This window comes from Myotis daubentonii, chromosome 3, assembly GCF_963259705.1.
Source record: "Myotis daubentonii chromosome 3, mMyoDau2.1, whole genome shotgun sequence".
In the NCBI taxonomy this organism is placed as follows: Eukaryota; Metazoa; Chordata; class Mammalia; order Chiroptera; family Vespertilionidae; genus Myotis; species Myotis daubentonii.
Genome location: NC_081842.1, coordinates 210,611,308 through 210,632,287, shown reverse-complemented (window position 1 = coordinate 210,632,287; position 20,980 = coordinate 210,611,308). Strand labels below are relative to the sequence as shown.

Genomic DNA, 20,980 nt, shown 5'->3' with positions numbered 1-20,980 from the left:
CAAAGAAACAGAATTTCCAGAAGATAAGGCCCAGAAATCAGGATTTTAAAAAGATTCCCAGGTGATTCTAATGTGCAGCCAAGGTTGAGAACCACTGGTGTATAGAGTCCAGAAAACAAAGCAAAACAGGGCAGGTGGGAGGGGAAGTGCCTGCATGCAAGCTGTGTAAGAGTGAAGCACTAGCTGTTCACAATCCAGGAAGGAAGAGGGATAGAGAGTTAGAAACATGGATCAGCTGCCTCCCGCACAGCCCCTACCGGGGATGTGCCCGCAACCAAGGTACATGCCCTTGCCCGGAATCGAACCTGGGACCCTTCAGGCCACAGGCCGACGTTCTATCCACTGAGCCAAACCTGTTAGGGGTCTCCGGCCTTTCTTAGACCCAGCATTGGCCAGGCTCCCAAGGTCTCCCAGTCCACGTACAGACGGCCTCACTACATTCCCACAGGGTGGGAGGGGGAGTTGGGGCATGAGAAGAGCTGCATTCCCATTTACCATATACATCCTGGCTCCACTTTAAATGGGGTTCCTTTTGTTTAAAAATATATTTTATTGATTGATTTCAGAGAGGAAGGAAGAGGGAGAAAGATATAGAAATATCAATGAGGAGAGAGAATCATTGATTGGCTGCCTCCTGCCCACCCCACACCGGAGATGGAGCCCGCAACCCTAGCCTGTGCCCCGACCGGGAATCGAAGCGTGACTCCAGGTTCATAGGTCAACGCTCAACCACTGAGCCATGCCGGCTGGGCTTAAATGGGATTTCTTTATTCAGTTTCACACTTATGTTACTAAACGTTGCTGCTTTGAATACAACTCTTTGTTGAGCCTAGGCCACAGGAGGCCCTGGGCACGTGGGTTAGGATAAGGGTGGGCGGGTAGGGGCATCCCACTGAGCATGGTGGGTCAGGTATGGATTTCTCTAGGAGGAGAAGCCTCAGTCTTAGAGAGTCTTAGAGAGTCAGGAGGAGGAGGCAAAAGGCTGCAAGAGAGAGTCTTCAGGGTGGGCTGTGCAAGTCGCCACAGCTTTGAATCTCGGGCAACTGGGTCCCAGATGTAAGTGTCCAGGCGATAGGGACAATCCACAACCAGACCTCGGTGGAGTCAGTGTTGACGTTTTCTCTGCGGTCCGCGAGGCCTTGTGGGAGAGGGGAGTCCCCAGAGAACCCTGGTTCTCATCAAGCGAACTCCTGGGTCCGCCGTGTGTCTTGAACCAGGGTTTCCAGCAGGGGGCGCGCGGGCGCTGGAGGCGCTGGAGGCGCTGAGGCCCGCGAGTTGCCACTCTAGCCCGACCCGGGTCATAGAGTCGCGCCGCTTCCGGCCCCCGGGCTGGAAGGAGCCGGAAGTCTGGCGGGCTGTGGGCATCGAGATGGAGGAGGGCGAGTACGAGTCGGTCCTGTGTGTCAAGCCGGAGGTCCACGTCTACCGCATCCCGCCGAGGGCCACCAACCGTGGCTACAGGTGACCGCCGCCGCCGGGCCCGGCTAAGCCCGACTTACCCCCTCCTCTCCGCCCGACACGCCCACTGTGGGAGCGGAGGACGGCCCCGGCCGGTTGAGGGGCGAGCGGGGATGTCTAGGTGATGCTGCGGCGGCCCCCGGTTGGTGGGCAGAGCAGGGATGCACCGGCTCTCCGTGGCGGGGAGGGCGCTAGAGCCTGGTCTCGCGCTTGGGGACCCGATGGCTTCCAGGTGTCTTAAAAGTGGTCGGCGGTGGTGGTGGTGTCACCAACCTTTCTCTTTGAAAGCTCGCCGACGGCCTCGAAGGGATCCTGGGCCGCCTCCAGTGGGGAGGGGCCCTCTCCCCGGCGGAAACCCCGGAGGGGAAGGAAGGGAGCCCGGGACCGGCCAGAAAGACCGCTCCGGGGAGCTTAAGGCCGATGGCGAAGCCAGGGACCCCCTCCCTGCCCAGCTCCCGTGGCGTGAACGTCTCGCCTTCCCCCAGCCTCGGCGGCTGGGAGGAATCCATCTGCGCTTCTCTGGCGAAATGTTCCCGAGACGAGTAAACACACATGTGCTAGTACATGCGGGGTGTCTGGAAGGAACGGCCCCCCGGGCGCGGACCGGAGTGGGATGGGAGGTTGCAAGGACTTCCTGGCACTGTATACCTTTTTGTCCTGTTGGCATCGTGCATGTATGACCTATCAGAAGAAAACGAACCCTGTTAAAAGGGGAAAAGATGTACCTGGTACAGACGGCCTAGCTTATGGCTGACTATCATGTGCCACAGGGCGGGTGGGTGGCTTTTGAAAGGCAGCGTTTGTTCAAGTTATTTGGAAATACAGAAATCGGGACTGGCCTGCACCCCAAGAATGACGGGGTGTCGACAGATCTGGCTTCTTGTTCATTTCCTATTGTGTTAACACAGGCTCATAGCCCACGGTTTTATAGTGAACAGATGTTTTATGGAACACCAGCTACATCCATGATGCGATTTTAAAATCGTATGAAAGCCACCGTAGTAGCGCCAAAAGCACATTTGCTTTCTGTCATCCAGCCGGACCTGGGCCGCCAAGCCAGGGATGGTCGTCGACCCCCATGTCCTTCAGTAAAATAGGTTTGGCCCTTCTTGGACCCCCGGAAAGCCAGGATCCCAAGTGTCAGGGCTGGCTGGTTTGCCATAGAGGAAACGGTCGGCCTTGCACTTCAGCTTCAGAGCTCTGCTCAGCCTGAGTCTGAGGCCTTTTGCCCCAGTAAGAGGAACTGAAACGGAGTCCGCTGACTTGTGAGTTGAGAGTCTGCATTTGTGTGGCCTTGCAGACAACCCGAGGCCACAGTTATGGTGTCTCTCTGGCATTACACTTAGGGACTTCCACGGAAAGGGTTGTGGAAACACCCAAGGCTGTTGGCTATTTGGGGGTTTTACAGAGTTGCTTTCTGCTTTAAAAGAGCCAAAAGACGCCATTGCGATAAGTCCATGACTTCTTGGATTTCTTTCTTTTTTTAAATTTCAGAGATAGGAAGGGAAAGGGAGAGATAGAAACGTCAATGGTGAATCATTGATCAGCTGCCTCCTGCACGCCCCTTACTGGGGTAGGAGCTGGCAACCCTGGCTTGTGCCCTGAGCGGGAATGGAACCGGGACCTCCTGGTTCATGGTTCGATGCTCCACCACTGAGCCGCACCCTGGGTTTCTTCCTGTCCAGGATGCCTTTGGAATGTTTCTTCAACATCCACTCACTTTTCTCATGTGGATATTCTCTTGCTCTCCTTTTCTCTGCTAATGATTGCTCCCCTCTCTACTTTTCTCCCAAGTTGGTCTCAGTGATCCCACATGGTCACTCTGACCACCGCTGCCTAGCAGTGTCCTAAACAAACAGGTCCCAGGAGCTACTTCCTCTACGGAAAGAAAACTGGAAGTCCTACCTCAGAGAAGGTCTCTAATCTAGAACCAGGGTCAGCACACAGACCCACTGTGTTTTTGTATGGCTCACAAGCTAAGAATGGTTTTTCCATTTTTAAATGGTTGGGGGAGTTTTTTAAGAAGACTATTTCATGATGTGAAAATTATAAATTATATGAAATTCAGATTTCGATGTTAACAAAATGCCCCTGAAATACAGCCACACTCAGGCCATTTGGTTACTACCCTTCGAGCACCAATACGCCATGTACTGGGTATAGCTGTCTCACGGTTAAATGGCAGAGCAGTTGTGACAGGTTGTGTGGCACTTTTTAGAGCAAGTTCGCCAACCCCTGGTCTAGAGCGAGCAGCCCACATGCCCTTCCCACCCCACCCCCAGCATTGGAGCGATGGAGCGGGAGCCTCTGGCAGAGGCTCAGTGGTTTTTGTCCCCTTAGGGCTGCGGAGTGGCAGCTGGACCAGCCGTCATGGAGTGGCCGGCTGCGGATCACTGCAAAAGGGCAGGTGGCCTACATCAAGCTGGAGGACAGGACCTCAGGTAAAGTCAGGGGAGGCCTGCTCGGGGCTGAGGCGCCATGCCTCCCACTCTGCGAAGGGAGAGGCAGCCCCGGCCTGATGAGGCCTCTCGGGGGTCATGGGGACCTGTCGTGGAAATCAAAGACCAGAGTGCACCGTTAAGCCTCCTCCATTCCCTCACCTTTAATTGTAGTAGCCACTGTCCACAAGCACTAAAGGGGGCATTTCTTGCCAAGCACCTGTTCTTTTGGGGGGTCCTTAAAAAAATACTAATTTTGGAGCCCAAGGAGAGGAGACCTACAGGTTGGTCCCAAGTGGGAACGCCTAGAGGTCGCCTTGAGACACGCTGGGTGAAGACACAGTCCTTTACCGCTGAGCTCTGCTGCTCAAGAATTCTGTTTGTCGACTAAATGGTGACTCCCCAGACCAACCACGCCCATTAACTGAAAGAGCTGGAACTGCCTCCTTAGCTCTTTCTGTGGTGAGAGGACGAGCCAGGCTGGGCGGTGTTGGGGTCAGCTGGCAGGGGCCACTTTGGGGAAATCGCTCCGGAAGCCCTGGGCCACCAGTGCCTCCGGGTGGGCTGTGGAGGGCAGTACGGCCTGGAATAGCCTAGTCCCCAGAGCAGGGATCGGGCACAGTGCCTGCTCAGTCAGGTGCCTCGACATTGGGTCGTCTGTTTTTCTAATATGTAGAAATTTTTCTTCGTGCAGTGGTATAAAGTGCAAAGACTCCTAGGCAAGTGAATTCTCAGAACTGTGTCATTTGTGTCTGAGCTGTGGGACCTTGGATGAGTCACATGACCTCTGGTGCCTTGGCCGCCTTTTTGTGGAAATAGGGATCGCATTAGTTCCTACTTCACCAGGTTCTTGGAAACCCATCCAATTGCTGTGTGAACTAGAGCATGGGGTTGGCTGGGTGAGCATTGTCTGCAGAGGAGGTAGAGGAGACAGCTGCCATGGCCAGGCCAGAGAACTCTGGCTGTGAGATTTGCTGGGATGTGCCAGGTGGTGTCACAAGGGAATGGAACACCTGTTCCCTTGGGAACTGACTTTAAGGGAACCACCTAATGTAATAGCCAGTCACTGCTCAGGATCAAGCCTCACCCAGGATGCTCTTAGCTTGGCGTCATGCCTACTGGGTCATGTTTGACTCTCGTTTTCCAGTCACTCGGCCAAGGATTCTCAGCCTCAGCACTAGTGGCATTTGGGGCCAGGGGAGTGTTGTGGTCTGTCAAGTCAAATTTAAGATATTTAGCAATATCCCTGGCCTCTACCAACTACATGCCAGTAGTTCCCCAACCCCCCAAGTTGTGACAACCAAAAATATCTCCAGACATTGCCAGATGTCCCTTGGGGGAAGGGGAGGTAAAACTATCCCTGATTGAGAACCACTGCTCCAGGTTGAAGACGTCCAGGTGAGTCCCGGATGCCCCGGTACCAAACGGGTGGGGCGGAGAAATGAACCAGAAGCCGCGGACTCTGGGCCCACAGATTCTGATCCAGCTCACCCTGGACTGCAGTCACCTCTAAACCACAGGTTTCAGTAGAAAATATTTGGCTCAATATTTAAAGCACCAACAAAGATCAGCACACGGGGAAATGATGCCAGTCATAAATGCTCACAGAAGTGTGTGTTGCACTGCACCCCGGAGAGCTGTAGTTGACACGGGGCTGCATTTCACCAGGGCTCCTTTTAAAACCAGTCCCTCTTGCTCTGTCTCTGAGACTAAATCGGCCTGCTTCAGGTTCTTCTATGGGTGCAAGAACTTTCTCCCTCATTTCCACTGGGTTCCCCGGCTCCTCTCCAGTCCTGCCTCAGGTACCAGGTCTTTTCCGAAGGTGTGATATACCTGTCCCAGGGCCCTCGGGGTGCAGGCAGGTATGTGAATGTGTAAGACAGATGGAACGGGTGGCCAGATGGAATGGTTAAATGAGAAATACTAAAACTAAGTCGCATCGGACTTAAACCTTTGGTTAGTTCTATTTCTGTGTCTTCCCTTCAGCCAGAATGAATTTGATTTGAATCCCAGAGTAAGGTTTGCCCATCTTCCTCACAGGAAAAAGGCCCCAGTGGGATATAGGAACATCAGGTTTGAGTGGGCTCAGGGCTCACCCTAACTTGTGCTTTCAGGGGAGCTCTTTGCTCAGGCCCCAGTGGATCAGTTTCCTGGCACAGCCGTGGAGAGCGTGACGGATTCCAGCAGGTACTTCGTTATCCGCATCGAAGATGAAAATGGTACGTGAGGGTCTCGGTGCTTCCTCCTCATGAGAAAGGTTTCTCTGCCTCCACGTGGGACTGATCACGTGTCCTCCTCTAGGACGACGGGCGTTCATTGGACTTGGCTTTGGGGACCGAGGTGATGCCTTTGACTTCAACGTTGCATTGCAGGACCATTTCAAGTGAGTGGTTCGGGACTCACGTGCTCATGCCTCCTCCCTGCTCCCTGGACAGAATGATTTCCCAGGTTAGGATCCCAGGTGGTGGTGTGCGGTTTGTCTTCCAGCAGAGCCTCAGGACAACTCACTTCTCTTCTGGGACAGGCCGGCTTCTCTGCATCCTTCCAGGCCTCCTCTCTGCTTTGAAGTCATGTCCTTTTCCTCAGGCCCATTTCTGCCACCTCATTCCGCTGCCCAGACTTTGAGGGGTCACCTTTCTTCCCTTATAAGCCCCTGAGCAGCCAGAGTCCTCATCAGGTTCCTGTGGCTTTTCTGGGCCTGTTGCTCTGATAGACTAAGTGGTGCTTGGATTCCCAGGCCACCCAGCAGGTGCCCCCGTGGTCCTTTCTGAAGCTCAAGGGCAGGGCAGGGCAGGGAGATTGCTTCCTGACATCCGCAGGCCTCCGCCCCTGGCTTCCAGCCAGTGGGGAGTGTGTGGCTGCTCACAAGCAGGCCTCTCTGGCTCTTCCCTGTGCTGGGGCCCTTGCCCCAGGTGGCTATGGATGGGCGTTTTATGGAAGACCTTTGTGTTGCTCTCGCCTACCTAGCATCTGTCGTCTCTCACCATCTGCTTTATGAACCCTGGGGTGAGGCGAGAAGTGGAATCCTTATCTTAGTTCTCATGCCAAGTGCTGGGGAGTAGAGGGCCAAGTTCTCAGATTGAAGACCAGCGTTAGCACGCTCTACATACGTGATCTCATTGCATTCTTAGAACAGGCTTTAAGACGTAGACTGTTCAACCCATTTTGCTGATGTGGAAACTGATATGCATGCAACTACTTAAGTGTCACAGGCGGGATTTGAATTCAGGCCTCACTCCCCAGCCTGCGTTCCTCTACCATCTGCTGCAATAAAAGCCTCGTCCTGGACTGGTGGCAGGTGGTGGTGAAGTGAGTGTGTGGATGCAGAGCAGCCGGTCTTTTCCTCACTGTGCCTTCCTCCCCGCAGGTGGGTGAAACAGCAATTTGAATTTGCAAAACAAGCCCAGAACCCAGACCAGGGCCCCAAACTGGACCTAGGCTTCAAGGAAGGCCAGACCATCAAGCTCAACATTGCGGTGAGTCCCACCCTTGCTTGGCTGTATTGGCCATGACCAGATGATACTTGTGGCCACCGCACTGAGCCCAGCCCAGAGCCCATCCTCTTTCTCACAATTCAGCTCATCAGTCCAGCAGGTGTTTATGGAGCAGCTACCTTGTGCCAGTGACACATGGGGGTGAATGAGAGGGCCCTGCTGACCTCTCAAGTAGAGTTGAGACGGGCAAGTCAAGATGTGAGTACAACATGGCTGGAGAGGTTCTATGACCTAGGGATGTCCTCAGTGCATGAGCTCCTAGAGGAAAGGTGTGTATGTAGCCCAGAGTTACGAGATTCTTGGAAGGCTTCCTGGAAGAAGTGACCTGTAAAGAAGGGAGGAAGGGTCAAAGGGTGACTCCAGAGGAGGGAACAGCATGTGCAAAGCCTTTGCGTTGAGAAGGAATATCCATCACTCGTTGCCAGAGCTGGGAACTTTGTCCTGGCTGTTATGTGGGGGTCAGTGTGCCCATTTCAAGCTGCGTCTTGGCCTTACCCCTTGAGTAAGGAAGCTTTGGGGGTGCTGTGGGCAGGAAGACATCAGGATGGGCACAGGGGGTCGTGGGTACCTTCTGCTGGTGGTGTGGTCCTGGCTCTCTGTGTCTCTGTCCTGAGCTGCCCTGCTTCTGGCTTTTCCCTATTAGTTGCCATTGGACTGGCTAGGTTGCCAAGACTTGGCCTTGATCGACTACGGGGGTGGAGTTGAAATAATTTGGGGGAACCAAGGACCACATGGATTTGATTTTGAAGAAACTTTGTAACCCTAAAATAATGCTCTTCCTCTTGACTTACTATCTCTTTCTCCTCTCTTCTGCTTCGTGCTAGTGATGATTTGGGACCTTGGAGTTATCTGGCCCTTAAGAGAAAATGCAGTGGACTGGTTGGGGTGTGATTCTTTCTCTTGCTGGGAGGAAACTAACATTCACTGTGCAGCTGTGTGCCAGGTAGTGTTTTCAGGCACTTTCTCATGAATTAAATATTTTCTCCTTTTACAGGCGAGGAAACAGAGTCTTGGAGAGGTTACAGGACTTGCCCAGGGTCCTAGAGCCAGAAACAGCCAGTCTCGCTGGACTCACACTGAGCTCTGAGGGCTTTTGACTTGGGGCTGTGGTCATAGCATTTGACTAAGCTGCTGCTTTCCTTACAAGTAGGGATCCAGGTCGTCTTCATCCTTGTAACTCCTCCAGATTTCTGGCTCACGCTTGGTGCTCAGATTTTTGCTTTTTTTAATGTTTTATTGAAGTACGATACGCATACAGAAAAGTGCAGAGCTCAGTGAATTTTTAAAACCGGAATTTACCCACACAGGCCCGCCTCCAGATCAAGAAGCAGGTTATCAGCGCCCTGTACGCCCCTCTCCTGCTCTTCCTAGTAACTACCTACCTTGAGTAACCACTGCCTGACCGAATACCCTGAATTTTGTTTTCAACTTTTATTAATTGAGTCATACACTCTGTACCCTATTGTGGACAACTTCTTTCTTTTACTGGTGTATTTGCGAGGCCTCCACACTGTTGCATGAATCATTCTCATTGTGGTGGCATATCCCATTGTGAGAATGTATCCAATGACTTACCCCTTTAACTGATGGTGGACATTTGGGTAGCTTCTAGTTTGGGGCCATTACAAGTAGTGCTGCTAAGAATGTTCCAGCGCATGTCTCTCGGGGCCCAGACATGGGCATTTCTCTTGGGGGTGTGTCTGAGGGGAATTGCAGGGACATCACTTCAGGTGCCTAGCTTTCTACAGTTTCTCAAAGGCATTTACCCACCGGACACTCCCACCAGCAGCGTATGAGAGCTCTTTTTTTATTTTTTAATATTTTTATTGATTTTTAGAGAGAGAGGGAAAGAGAGAGAAACATCCATCAGCTGCCTCTTGCATGCCCTCTACCTGAGATCAAGCCTGCAATGCGGGCATGTGCCCTGACCAGCAATCAACCGAGCCACACCAGCCAGGGCACTGTACTAGTATGAGTCTTCTGGTTGCTCCATACCCTTGTCAGTAGCTATGTTCTGTGTATTAGCCATTCTGGTGGGTACATCACGGTGTATCATGATATGTTTGATTTTGCTGTTTTCGATGATTAATAATTTCAGGTGTTAAAATTAAATGTGTTTGTGAGAACTTTAGAATTGTGAGGCGTTGAATACATCTCGTAACAATGGAAGTGCTGGACGGGTCTTGACCATCTATCTGTTGGTTTTACACGTTTGGGACTGGGGTCACCTGGCCCTCCTTGTGGGTTTTCTGATAGCGGTGGGGCTCCAGCAGAACCGACTGGTTCACATTCTTCTCCTCTCTTTAGAACATGAAGAAGAAGGAAGGAGCCGCTGGGACTCCCCGAGCACGGCCCGCCAGCACAGGAGGACTGAGCCTGCTGCCCCCTCCCCCGGGGGCGAAACCCTCCACCCTCATCCCTCCCCCTGGGGAGCAGTTGTCTGTAGAGGGGTCCCTCGCCCAGCCAGCAGTTGCTCCTGGTTCAGGTCAGTGCTTGGGGGTGATTGTACTTGCTGCCAAGTCTGTGCCTGTGAGTTCCTCTCCCTGCTGGCAGCTGATTTTCCTTCCTTCACTCATTGATCTGCCGTTTAGTAGCTGTATGTGACCAGCAGGAAGGTGAGCACAGCACAGCTGATCCTGCCCACACTGGGTGTAGGGTTCCCCTGTTCCCCTGATTCCCACCACTTACTCTTAGGGTGTCTTGTCTGTCCTTCCCTGGTGGGCAGGGACTTCAACTCATTTGTGAGGCATCACATGGTCCCTGGTTCTCAGAGGCTGCTCAGGGAGTGTTGAGTGAGTGGGTGATGGAGACACAGCCTGTGCTCACAGGGCACTGAGAGCTAGTAGGAGGCAGGAGTCACTGCCAGCCCCCAGGATGGGGGGCGGCTTCACAAGACAGGTCACATTGAGCCGGGCCCTGAAGGAAGGAGACTGGGGCAGGGAACACTTGGGACTCCATTCAGAGAGAAGAGCAGAAAGGCTCAGACTTTTAAACACCTGGTGTATTGAGGGAGGTGGATGCAGCACAGGAGCGCCAAGGTGAGTGGTGAGAAATGAAATGGGACATTTCATTTGGAGCTAGGCCATAGGGGTGCTGAGAAGCTGAGAGGCAGTCCCCCCAGCAAGCTGTGTGGTGGGTGTTTCAGGATGTAAGGAATGCCTTCTAGAGACCCTGGAATTCCAGAAGTTAGTACCTAGTGCTGGCCTCCCAGCCCAGCCTCCCCACCCTGCTTGATGCCCTGGCCGGCCCCCGGCTGGGAGATTGTTACCAGCCCACTTTCTCCACACACTGCCCACCAGCTTGGAGGCAGGCTCCAGGCAGGAAGCCTGCTTTCTTTCCATCCCAGGCTCGTGGACGTTGGCTCCCCTATCTGGAGGTCAGGCTTCCAACGTCAGCCCTTTGGGGAACGCCCAGCCCAGGAAGTGGCGGGAGCAGACTGGCTGAGTTCAAATTCTAGCTTATCAGTAGTGTGATATTCAGAGAACTGCCACTTCTCTGTGCCCCAGTCTTCTCATCTGTAGGATGGGGTAGTAATGATACCTACAATATAGGTCTCTTGTAGCGATCAAATGTGATGTCCCTTATGAACATGGTAAGTGCTCACATTTGTTAGCCCCATATTACTAATGTTATTGTCACTGTGCTGGGCCTGTTCTCAGCATTCCATATAAATTGGCTTATTTAATCCTTAGACAGTCCTGTTCTGTCGCTATTTCAGACGTAAGGAACTGAGAGTTAGTGGCCTGCGTAAAGTCACACAGCTGGTCCTGGCGAGTCTTCCCCAGGCACTGTGGTGAGGTTCCGAGGAGATAAGGGATGTTAAGCACGTGGTGAACTATAAAACTAAACCGTTGAGGGCCTGAGTTTTATCTGGTCTCAGCCCAGAGCAGATTAGAAATAACAGATTGGTGGGAAGGCAGAGGATGGCAGGCACAGGGACAGTTGGCAGCACTGTCCAGGGAGGTGCCTAAAACGCACAAAAGCAGGCACTGAGGCCCCATTGTGCCACCCACCTCGGCAAAGAGGTGCACAGATAGCAGCTTCTGTGGTGCCTTTTCTGGATGGCTCTCCCGACCCCTAATCAGTTTAGCTCTCAGGACTTGGCACATGTCTGACACACAGTTGTCTTAGCTGGATGATCCCGACACTGGACTGAGGGCTTTGTGTGAAGATGATCTTGCAGTTTGGGTGGGCATTTTCCATTCAAGAAGCCAGGGCAGGAGATGGTACTCTTTTTTTTTTTTTTAATACCCGAGGAGTGAGGATATTTTTTCCATTGATTTCTAGAGAGTGGAAGGGGAGGGGGACAGAGAGAAACATCGATGTGAGAGAGATACATCAATTGATTCACTCTCACATGCACCCCGATGGGGGGCAGGGACCGAACCTGCAACCAGGTACATGCTAACTGGGAATCGAGCCCACGACCCTCCAGTACACAGGCCGATACCCCAACCAGTGAACCATGCCTGCCAGGGTGAAAGGGTAAATTTTAAACAGATTTTCAATATAAACTGTTAAAAAATAGGGTCAACTTCAGATATGTGTGACAGATGGTGTGTGACCCGCCCTCACTGGCACCCCTCCCCTCCACCTTGTATGTGGCTTTCTGATTTTTCTCCAGGAGCCCTCAAGGGCTCATGAGAAGATGGTAGAAATGTGGCAACTTGTTGATGTTTAGTTGCCCAAAAGCACGTCTCTGTGTGTGTCCTTCTCAGCCACTTGGAATCATGAGACTGATTTCAGGGTCACTGAGAAAACCAGAAAGATCTCTGACTCCTGTCTCCTCTTCTCTTCTTACCCATCGGACTTGGCCACATCAGTAGGAGGCGCCACTGTGTCCTGGCCGCAGCTCACGCCTGCCACTCCTGCCACCGCGGACATCTGGGGAGACTTTGCAAAATCCACAGGGTGAGGAGTCACATTCTCTGGTGGGACAGAGCCCAGAGCACCCGCATGGGTGGCGCATCTCCCTCCAGGAAGGCTTTTTGTTGCTCCTCTGCTAGGTGGCCTGGAGCCGCCTCCTGCAGTTCTTTCTGGCCTCCACACTCCCAGCACCTCCTCCTTCCCTCCTGGCCCAGCCGCCCAGAGCACCGCCCTGAGAATTAACCTGGCTTCTAGCCTTGGCCTCTCCTTCCGGGACCCCTGAGGCCCATCCTTATGCCTCTCTGACCCCATAACATTTCAAGCCTTTACCTGGGGTCGGGGTGAAAAGGTGCTAAAATCCTACTGCTCCAGGCTCTAGGACAGGAGTCAGCACACATTTTCTGTGAAGGACCAGATAGCAAATAGTTTAGAATTTGCCGGCCATCTTGTCTCTGTTTCAGCTACTCCGTTCTGCTCTTCCAGCTCAAAGGCAGCCACAGACAATATGTAAATGAATGGCTATGCACCAATAAAACTTTATTTGTAAAATAAAGGGGGCAGATTTGGTCCCCAAGCTCCAGTTTACTGACCTCTGCTCTAGAATAGTCAGAGCTGACTTCTTGAGAAGATGGCAGAAATGTGGCAACCTAGTGATGGAGCTCTCTTTGTCCAGAGAGAAGCCACCTTTTATCTGCTTTGTAGTTTCAAACATCTAAACCCTCTCACCCCTCCCTGTCTTCCCTTCACAGGGCAACTTCCAGCCAGACTCAGCCAGGCACCGACTGGGTCCAGTTCTGAGCTGAGCACAGCTCTTCTTAATCCTCACACAGCTTCCGGGAAGGAGCTGCCTCATCTGGGCCGAAGGAAGGGAGACGAAGCACTCCCTCGCCAGCCTCTGTTTGGAGCATGGCTCTCTCCTCTCTTCCTTGCCTGACTCTTGACAGACTGGGCCGTTAGGCAGTAAATTGTCAGCATGTCACACTGCTCCTGGGACTTAATTGTGCGGCCAGAACACGAGAAGACAAGCTCCAGGATCCCTGTCCCTGCTGCCCTCTGACGTGAGAGAGACTGAGCCTACTACTTCCACCACAGTGACCTGTAATAAACACAAGCCCCAAAAGCAAAAGAAGGGGTTCAGTGTGCTGCCTGGATTCAGATGAGCCCTTCTCGGGGTTTACCGGTGCCTTGGGAGCCCTGTGCGCAGGGGAGCTTTCTGCACTCCCGCTGGCTGCAGCCCCTTCCGGCAAGGCGCCTTCAGAGGAGGGCTTCCTTCTGGCTTCTAGCAGGTTATAGGCTGCAGCTTGAACAGACAGTCAGAAGGGAAATTGGGAGCATTAACCAGCTTTCTAGAATTTTTAATATTTGCTTTGCTCATGGGCTGATCTGCACTAACTTTTACCTTTGCAAAAGGAACCGTTCCTGCAGTGTGCCCCGGAAGGGCTTCTGAACACATTCCTCACTGTGGGCCGCAGGTGCTGCCCTGAGCTTCAGGCAGCGGCGTTCATCTCAGCCACGTGTCCTGGATTCCTGTCTCCCAGGCCAGGTAGGCGGTGCAGAGCCAAGGCAGGCGCTGGAAGCCAGGTGGAACGGTGTTTGGGCAGGAAAGTGGAAGCTGCTCTCTTGGAGGTGGGGGTTCAGCCTTCCTGGCAACTCGGGGGGGTTCCCAGGCTCACGGTGCAGTTCCTGGTGGACTGGAGTTTTCTTGGTTTCTTAAGGGCCTTGTTTGCAGACAACCTCTTACTGTCTTTTCTCCTTCATGGGCTGTACATGACAGAGCTCAGACTGTACTTTAGTTTTGCCTGTATTGCTGGTTTATACAAAATAATTTTATCTGAGCACACCTCTAAAATTGCTTTTATCAACATACTTTACCTCTTGATGAAAAGATTTCTCTTGTGAAGGGTCAAGATGATGAACTGAAAAAAGTATTGGCCATTTTCTGGGGCCAGTTTTCTAAGATAAAAAAATAAATATTTTTACTTCTGTCAATGTATGTCTAAGGCAAACCTGTTCTTGGGGGCATGGCCCCTAAACCGTCCAGGATGCTAGGACTAGCTCACAACCACCGTTCCCCATTGATCACGTGTACAGATTAAAGGCTGGGCCAGGGTCTCAGGTTGGCCAAAGTGAGAGAATTGGGCCCTGTTGCTCTAAGGCAGGGGTCCTCAAACTACGGCCTGCGGGCCACATGCAAATACAAATATTGTATTTGTTCCCATTTTGTTTTTTTACTTCAAAATAAGATATGTGCAGTGTGCATAGGAATTTGTTCATAGTTTTTTTTTTTTAAACCTTAGTCTGGCCCTCCAACGGTCTGAGGGACAGTGAACTGGCCCCCTGTTTAAAAAGTTTGAGGACCTCTGCTCTAAGGCTACCAGTCCCTTCTTCGCCGTGCATCTATGAGAGTATAACCTTTTTGCCATCCTGGGACATTCTGGTCTCCTTGCCTCCTAACATGGGCGGGGGCCCTGGCCCACCATGGCCTTCCTGTGGAAGCATCTCTCTAAATACTAAGGGCGGACAGGCATACGGAGGTCAAAAAATAAAGTTCAAAAAGGCCATGGCACTTTTTCCTGAGGGTTCTGTAAAAACAATGTAGTTGTTATTTCTTATTATGGAAATAACCACTTAGTATAGGGAGAACAAAGAAAAGTAGAATTGAGGATCCTCGTGCCCAATGAATAAGGATAAGGAAATTGCATCAATGGATTCTCAGGAGGAGAAAGCTTTGTCTATTTCCCATCACTTCCCTTTTTTTTTTAAATATTAATTTTTTTTTAAAGAGAGGAAGGGAGAGGGATAGAGAGTTAGAAACATCGATGAGAGAGAAACATCAATCAGCTGCTTCCTGCACACCCCTTACTGGGGATGTGCCCACAACCAAGGTACATGCCCTTGACCAGAATCGAACCTGGGACCCTTCAGTCCGCAGGCCGATGCTCTATCCACTGAGCCAAACCGGTTAGGGCTCACTTCCCATTTTTCTACATGCTTGGAAGCTGAGAATGAGGAAGTTTAGACCTAGGGGGATCCCTTCTTCGTTAGCAGTACAGACCATCAAAGGTAAGCACTTGGGTTCTGGAGACAGATCTGGGCTTTGGGTCTAGGCCAGTGGTCGGCAAACTCATTAGTCAACAGAGCCAAATATCAACAGTACAACAACTGACATTTCTTTTGAGAGCCAAATTTTTTAAACTTAAACTATATAGGTAGGTACATTGTTATTAACTTAATTAGGGTACTCCTAAGGCTTAGGAAGAGCCACACTCAAGGGGCCAAAGAGCCACATGTGGCTCGTAAGCCACAGTTTGCCGGCCACGGGTCTAGGCTGTCTCCTGGTTAGATGTGTGGCCACAGACTCCTTCCTTAACCCAAGTGTCATTCAGATGAGGCATATAAAGTGCTAGCAGGTGCCCATCATATAGTTTGGTCTGAATCACCTTTACGTGGATAGTAGCGATTGTATAATACTTACTCTGTGCTAGCCCCTGTTCTGTGCACTCAGCATAAAACTCATTTCATTATCCCAGTTTTACAAATTATGAGACTGAGGGAGGGTTAGATTATGTAATTTGCCCAGTCACATAGTTACTAAGTGGCAGAGGTGGGATTGGAACCCAGGCAGTCTGGCTCCCGCATCTGTGCTTCTAATCAAGTTGATATACTTGAGCGGTGCTGCCCACAGAGCTGGCACATACGACCTGCTTAATACGTGGAAGTTCCCATTCCCTCCACGTGGATTAAAGCAATAATATGGCAGGTGTTGAATGACAGGCCAAGGGGGGGGTCTTTATTCCATAGGTCCGTGATTTTCAACCTTTTTCATCTCATGGCACACAAACTACTAAAATTCTGCGGCACACTGCCCAGCGGGTCTTTCGGTGGGTTAGAGCATCATGCCTATACACTATGATTGCGGGTTCGATCCCCAGTCAGGGCACGTACAAGGATCAACCAATGAATGCATAAACAAGTGGAGCGACAAATCAATGTCTCTCTCTCTCACTCTTCCCCCTTGCTCTCTCTCTATAAAATAAAATAAGCCATCCATCAAATCCAGTTAACTGGAACGCCTGGTGGGCAGAGTCCAACCCAGCTTAGCGCCCGGATTAGGCAGGCTCTTGGCCCTAGCAACCGGGGGGAGTAACTGTCACTTGCTTCCCAGTTACCTGAGTTGCAGATTTAGAATCCACTGCGGTGAGCAGGTGAGTACCCAGCACACCTCCCTTCTTGGTAGTTGGTCCGGGGGTCGCTGGACTGGGCACCACCTGGTTATGGGGCAGGGTGACTGGCGGGCAGCGGCCCTGGGGATTCAAATGACCATAAGGCAGGCTGAGCTGAAGCACTGAGTCAGCACAACAGCAGCCCCAGCATCGGGAAGCCTCCCAAGGGGAGGCTGGTGAAAGGACCTGCCTCCCAGCAGGAGCCTCCTTGGGCTCTGGAGGTAGGAGGGTCACGGAGAAAGGAGCCGTGTCTGCTGCCCTCCAAAAATCATGTGATTATAGGGAAGATATGGCTTGGAAGCCCCCGAAACTCCTGCTGTGTGTCCCTGGGCAAGTGACTGCTCCTCTCTGAGTCTCGGTCTCCTGGCCTGTAAAATGGAAATAATCCTAGAACCCGCTTTGCAGCATAGGTCCTGCTTTGCAGAAATGTGCAGGGGGACTGAGGACAGAGTGAGAAAATGTAAGAGGAAGCAGCGGCACAATGTGGTACCAGCCAGTAGAGGCTGCCTGTGAGGGGCAGGGACTATTCACCAAGGGAGGCCTGACGGAGAGGGCCCGGTAGACCCAGGCATCACGCAGGCATTCTGGAGGGAGGGGCAAGGATGGGTTCCTGGTGCGATGAGGAACACTCTGGAATGAGGGCCCTGCAGAGCCAGGCAGGATCAGAAGCGGACTGGTGAGGTCATGAGCCCGTTAGAGCCTGGGTAGGGACCCAGCAGGTCAGGGGGCACCAGAAAGGGTGACACAGACCTGGGCCATGCTGGGGCACCTGGGGGCTGGTGGGGCCTATGGGCAGAGGCCAGTCAGCCCCCCCTTGGCTGAGCCAGAGACACCTCCTAACCTCGCACCCCTCCATACTCCAAGCCCCAGGGGTTGAACCAAATCTCCCTGAGGAACAGCTCTCTCTGCCCTGGCCCAGGCCACAGCCTTGCCTGCGCAGTCCCTAGGTCACAGAGCCCCAAGGGCACACTGGCAGCCCCTAGCGTGGTTTCTCAGATGTAAAAAGCAGGCTCCTCTTTGACAAAGATTAACTCCTGGTCGCCCTGCAACGGGGAAAGACAGAACCATCAGCCACAGGCCTGCTACTGTTCTTTCTGGGTGTTTACTGTTTTCCAAACACAAAATCATAAAATTCAACTTCCGTTTTCAAACAAAGCACAGCCCTCCCTCCCTCCCTCCCTCAGCCAGGAGTTGCAGACCAGCCTACACTTTTGAAGTGGATGATTTGCCTTCAAGAACAGAGGTAGGCAGGTAGAGCCTAATGTATTGTTCCAAATAGAAACGACACTGTTTAGTCCTCTAAAGCAAGGTTTCCGCTTGGCTTTATCCCATTCCAGTTGGCACATGAGTTTGTGAGAAGGAAGGGGCAGCAGATGGGGTTCCATTTCACAGATAAACAAACTGAGGCCAGAGGCCCTCATCCAAGGTTGCTGGACAATCAGGAAAACAAAGACGTTCTCCCTGCAGGTCAAGTTATTGGAGCCTCAGTATTGCTACACTGGGCTCCGAGAGGGGCGGGCGGGAATGCTCCCTCGGGCTGCTTGGGCGATTGATTGAGGCCAGAGCTTAGTCTAAGGCCAGGAAGCAGGAGCCGAGGCCAAGGCCGTAGTGGGACTTTGCAGCTGGCTGTGGGTTCCGATTCTGCTCTGCCACTTTGCAGCTGCGGAACGCTGCTCCACTTGCTTAATCTTCAATTTCCCTTTTATGCAAAAGAGCTAATAATCCCAGTTTGCTGCGTTGTGGGAAGCAGTAAATGCGACCGATGAAGAGCCCTCAACAAGTGCCCGCCCCAAGTAAACGCTCTATAGACAGACCCGGCGGCCAGCCGGCGGCGACCTCGCCCCCTCCCCCCGCCGCCGCCCCCTGGCGCGCCCTGGGTCGCGGGGACTCCGGGACGCGGGGAGGCGGGAAGGTCGGGAGCAGACTCCGCCCCTCACCCTCTCCCCCCCCCCCCCCGCCCCTCGCTCCCGGCTGGAACCGCTTGGACTCCGCGGCGGCGGCGGCGCGCGAAGGTAGGGTCGGCCTGCGCGCGCTCCCGCGGGCCAGAGTCGCGGGCACACGGGTGCGCGGCGCGAGTGGAGGCGGCGGCGCGTGGGCGGGGCCGCGGGCGGCGGCGGCGGCGCGCGGAGGGCGGGAAGGCGGCCGCGCGCACGGGCGGGCTGGAGCCGCGTCCCGGGCCGGGGGCGCTCAGGGCGCGCTCGCTGCACCCGCCGCCGACAGCCCGGCGAACCGAGCGCGCGCCGCGGGCCCTGCTCACATCCTGCCGCGTCCCGCTCGGATCCCGCCCGGGCCTCGCGGGCCGGGCTGGGCGGGAGGAGGCAGGGCCTGCGGGCGCGGCGGCCTGCGGGCGCCCAGCGAGCGCCCCTCCGCTGCGGGCTTCTCCTCGCTCCCCGGGGCAGAACTGCGGTAGGAGACCCTTCCCCACAGTCACCGCGAACAGCACGTCCCTTCCTGCGCCTCCTGCGGGCCGGGCGCGGTGCGGGATGTCCTTTCACCGGCGGTGCAGCCCTGGGAGTCGGACGTGGCTCCATTTTCGGGATGAGGAAACTGAGGCCCAGGGCGGTCAACTGGGTTGCCCAAGACGACACGGCCCGTGCAGGGATTTGGGCCTCCACTCCTTGGGTTTCTCAGAATGGGGCCTGAGGCCCCCGTGCCAGTCTCTGTGGTTGGCATTTTGAACGGGCCCCGCGTGATTTTTACGCAGACGCTCGAGGACAGTGCTCTGCCGGCCCTGTGGTGGCCGGGCTCCCCAGCTCCCTCTGAAGCCAGCCCTTGTCTGCACGAATGGGACACTCGGGAGGTCCCACGAGAGTACCTGGTGTCGGTTTTCCTCTGAGATTTCCTCTTTCCCTTAGCGGGGCTCACAGCAGTTGCTTAATAAATAAACCAGGAGCAGAACAGAGGTTCAGGGTAGACTGGGCCCCTCCTGTCCCGTCTCTGTCCAGCCCTGGGGATGGGCACCCCTCCTGGAGACGAGGCACCCCTCCCACCCAGGGGTCCTGTGGGGGACAGGCGGGCACTGCCTGGGTTTTGCCCCCGGCTCCTGGGACGCAGCAGGTGTTGGATATGTGTGCATTGTAGGTCCTTCCCAGATCCCAGGCTGGGGCAACCTCACCCTTGGCCAAGACTTGCCCAGTGTGATCTTGCTAAAGCCCATGGGTATTGTTCCTTTTTAAAAAAAAAAAAAAAATTTTATTGATTTTAGAGAGAGAAAGAGATAGAAACATCAATGAGAGAGAATCGTGGATAGGCTGCCTCCTGCATGTCCCCTGCTGGGGATGGAGCCTGCAACCTGGTCAGGGCACACTGAACAATGACCTCCTGGTTCATAGGTGGATACTCAACCATTGAGCCACACCAGCCAGGCAGAGGTGACATTTTTGAGCCAAGATTTGGTTGACAAGCAGAAGTCAGCCATGCAAGGCAGAGAGAAGAGCATTCCAGGCAGTGAAAATGGCAGGTGCAGAGGCCCCGAGGTAGGAGACTGTCTGGTGCAGTGGTCAGCAAAGTGCCGCTCGTGAGCCACATGCGGCACTTTGGCCCCTTGAGTGTGGCTCTTCCACAAAATACCGACTTCTGCGCATGGGCCACGAAGTTTCAATCGCACTGTACATGCGCGCCCGCACGTGGTGTTTTGTGGAAGAGCCACACTCAAGGGGCCAAAGAGCCGCATGTGGCTCGCGAGCCGCAGTTTGCCGACCACTGGTCTGGTGTGTTTGAGAATCAAGAAGGCCAGCAGGGCCCTAACTGGTTTGGCTCAGTGGATAGAGCGTCGGCCTGTGGACTGAAGGGTCCCAGGTTCGATTCCGGTCAAGGGCATGTACCTTGGTTATACAGGAGGCAGCTGATGGATGGTTCTCTCTCATCGGATGTTTCTAACTCTCTATCCCCTTTTTCTCTTTAAAAAATCAATTAAAAAAAATATATATATATAAAGGCCAGCAGGGCTGGAGTAGGTAGGACAAGCAGGGGGAGAGAGAAGGATGATCTGGGAGAGGTGGGCCTGGGCCAGATTGGGCAGGCCTGTTTGCTGTGGCAGGACTTTGAATTTTATTTTGAATGTGTTAGGAGGCCGTTGGATTGGGGAGCCTGTAGGGTGGAGGTTGAATAGAAGAGGGGCTCGATCTTGGTAGTGTAGGAGTAGACTGAGGTAGGGGACGAGAGAGCAAGCAGGGACAGCTCTGAGGAGCCATCTCAGCAGTCCAAGCAAGAGGTGGGTTGTTGTTTTTTAATCCTCACCCGAGGGTAGTTTTCCATTGATTTTTAGAGAGAGTGGAAGAAAGAGGGGAAGACAGAAATATCTACGTGAGAGGAACACACTGATTGGTTGCCTCCTGCATGAGCCTAACCAGACCCAAGCCTGGGAGGGGTCTGCAACCGAGGTACATGCCCTTGACTGGAATTGAACCCAGGACTCTTTGGTTTGCAGGCTGATGCCAATGATGGCGAATCTATGACACGTGTGTCAGAGGTGACACATGAACTCATTTTTTGGGTTGAT

At 53.4% G+C, this 20,980-nt stretch overlaps 2 protein-coding genes across 4 annotated transcripts in view; one reads left to right on the top strand and one right to left on the bottom strand.

Moving 5' to 3' along the window:
• The first annotated feature begins 1,303 nt into the window (after positions 1-1,303).
• NECAP2 (NECAP endocytosis associated 2) lies at positions 1,304-14,245 on the top strand. Of its 3 annotated transcripts, none has more exons than XM_059691104.1 (8): positions 1,304-1,461; positions 3,799-3,899; positions 6,011-6,115; positions 6,198-6,279; positions 7,264-7,372; positions 9,698-9,875; positions 12,217-12,301; positions 13,006-14,245. In XM_059691104.1, the coding sequence occupies exons 1-8, from the start codon at positions 1,370-1,372 to the stop codon at positions 13,052-13,054; spliced, it is 801 nt and encodes a 266-aa protein (XP_059547087.1). In that variant the 5' UTR covers positions 1,304-1,369; the 3' UTR covers positions 13,055-14,245. The 3 variants fall into 3 exon arrangements, with proteins under 3 accessions (XP_059547087.1, XP_059547086.1, XP_059547088.1); XM_059691103.1 differs by having other exon boundaries at positions 12,214-12,301; XM_059691105.1 differs by lacking the exon at positions 12,217-12,301.
• Positions 5,736-20,980, bottom strand: part of MFAP2 (microfibril associated protein 2) — a 58,776-nt gene continuing 43,531 nt past the window's right edge. Inside the window, exon 10 of the mRNA XM_059691107.1 lies at positions 5,736-5,748. The gene's annotated coding sequence lies outside the window, so the exon portion shown is untranslated. The remainder of the gene's footprint in view (positions 5,749-20,980) is intronic.

Bases quoted from the DNA above. Each gene is read 5' to 3' on its own strand.
- NECAP2 (XM_059691105.1), top strand. From the start codon at position 1,370: ATGGAGGAGGGCGAGTACGAGTCGGTCCTGTGTGTCAAGCCGGAGGTC. The intron at 6,280-7,263 runs GTGAGTGGTTCG...TCCTCCCCGCAG, and splicing joins GCATTGCAGGACCATTTCAA to GTGGGTGAAACAGCAATTTG. The intron at 7,373-9,697 runs GTGAGTCCCACC...TCCTCTCTTTAG, and splicing joins CCATCAAGCTCAACATTGCG to AACATGAAGAAGAAGGAAGG.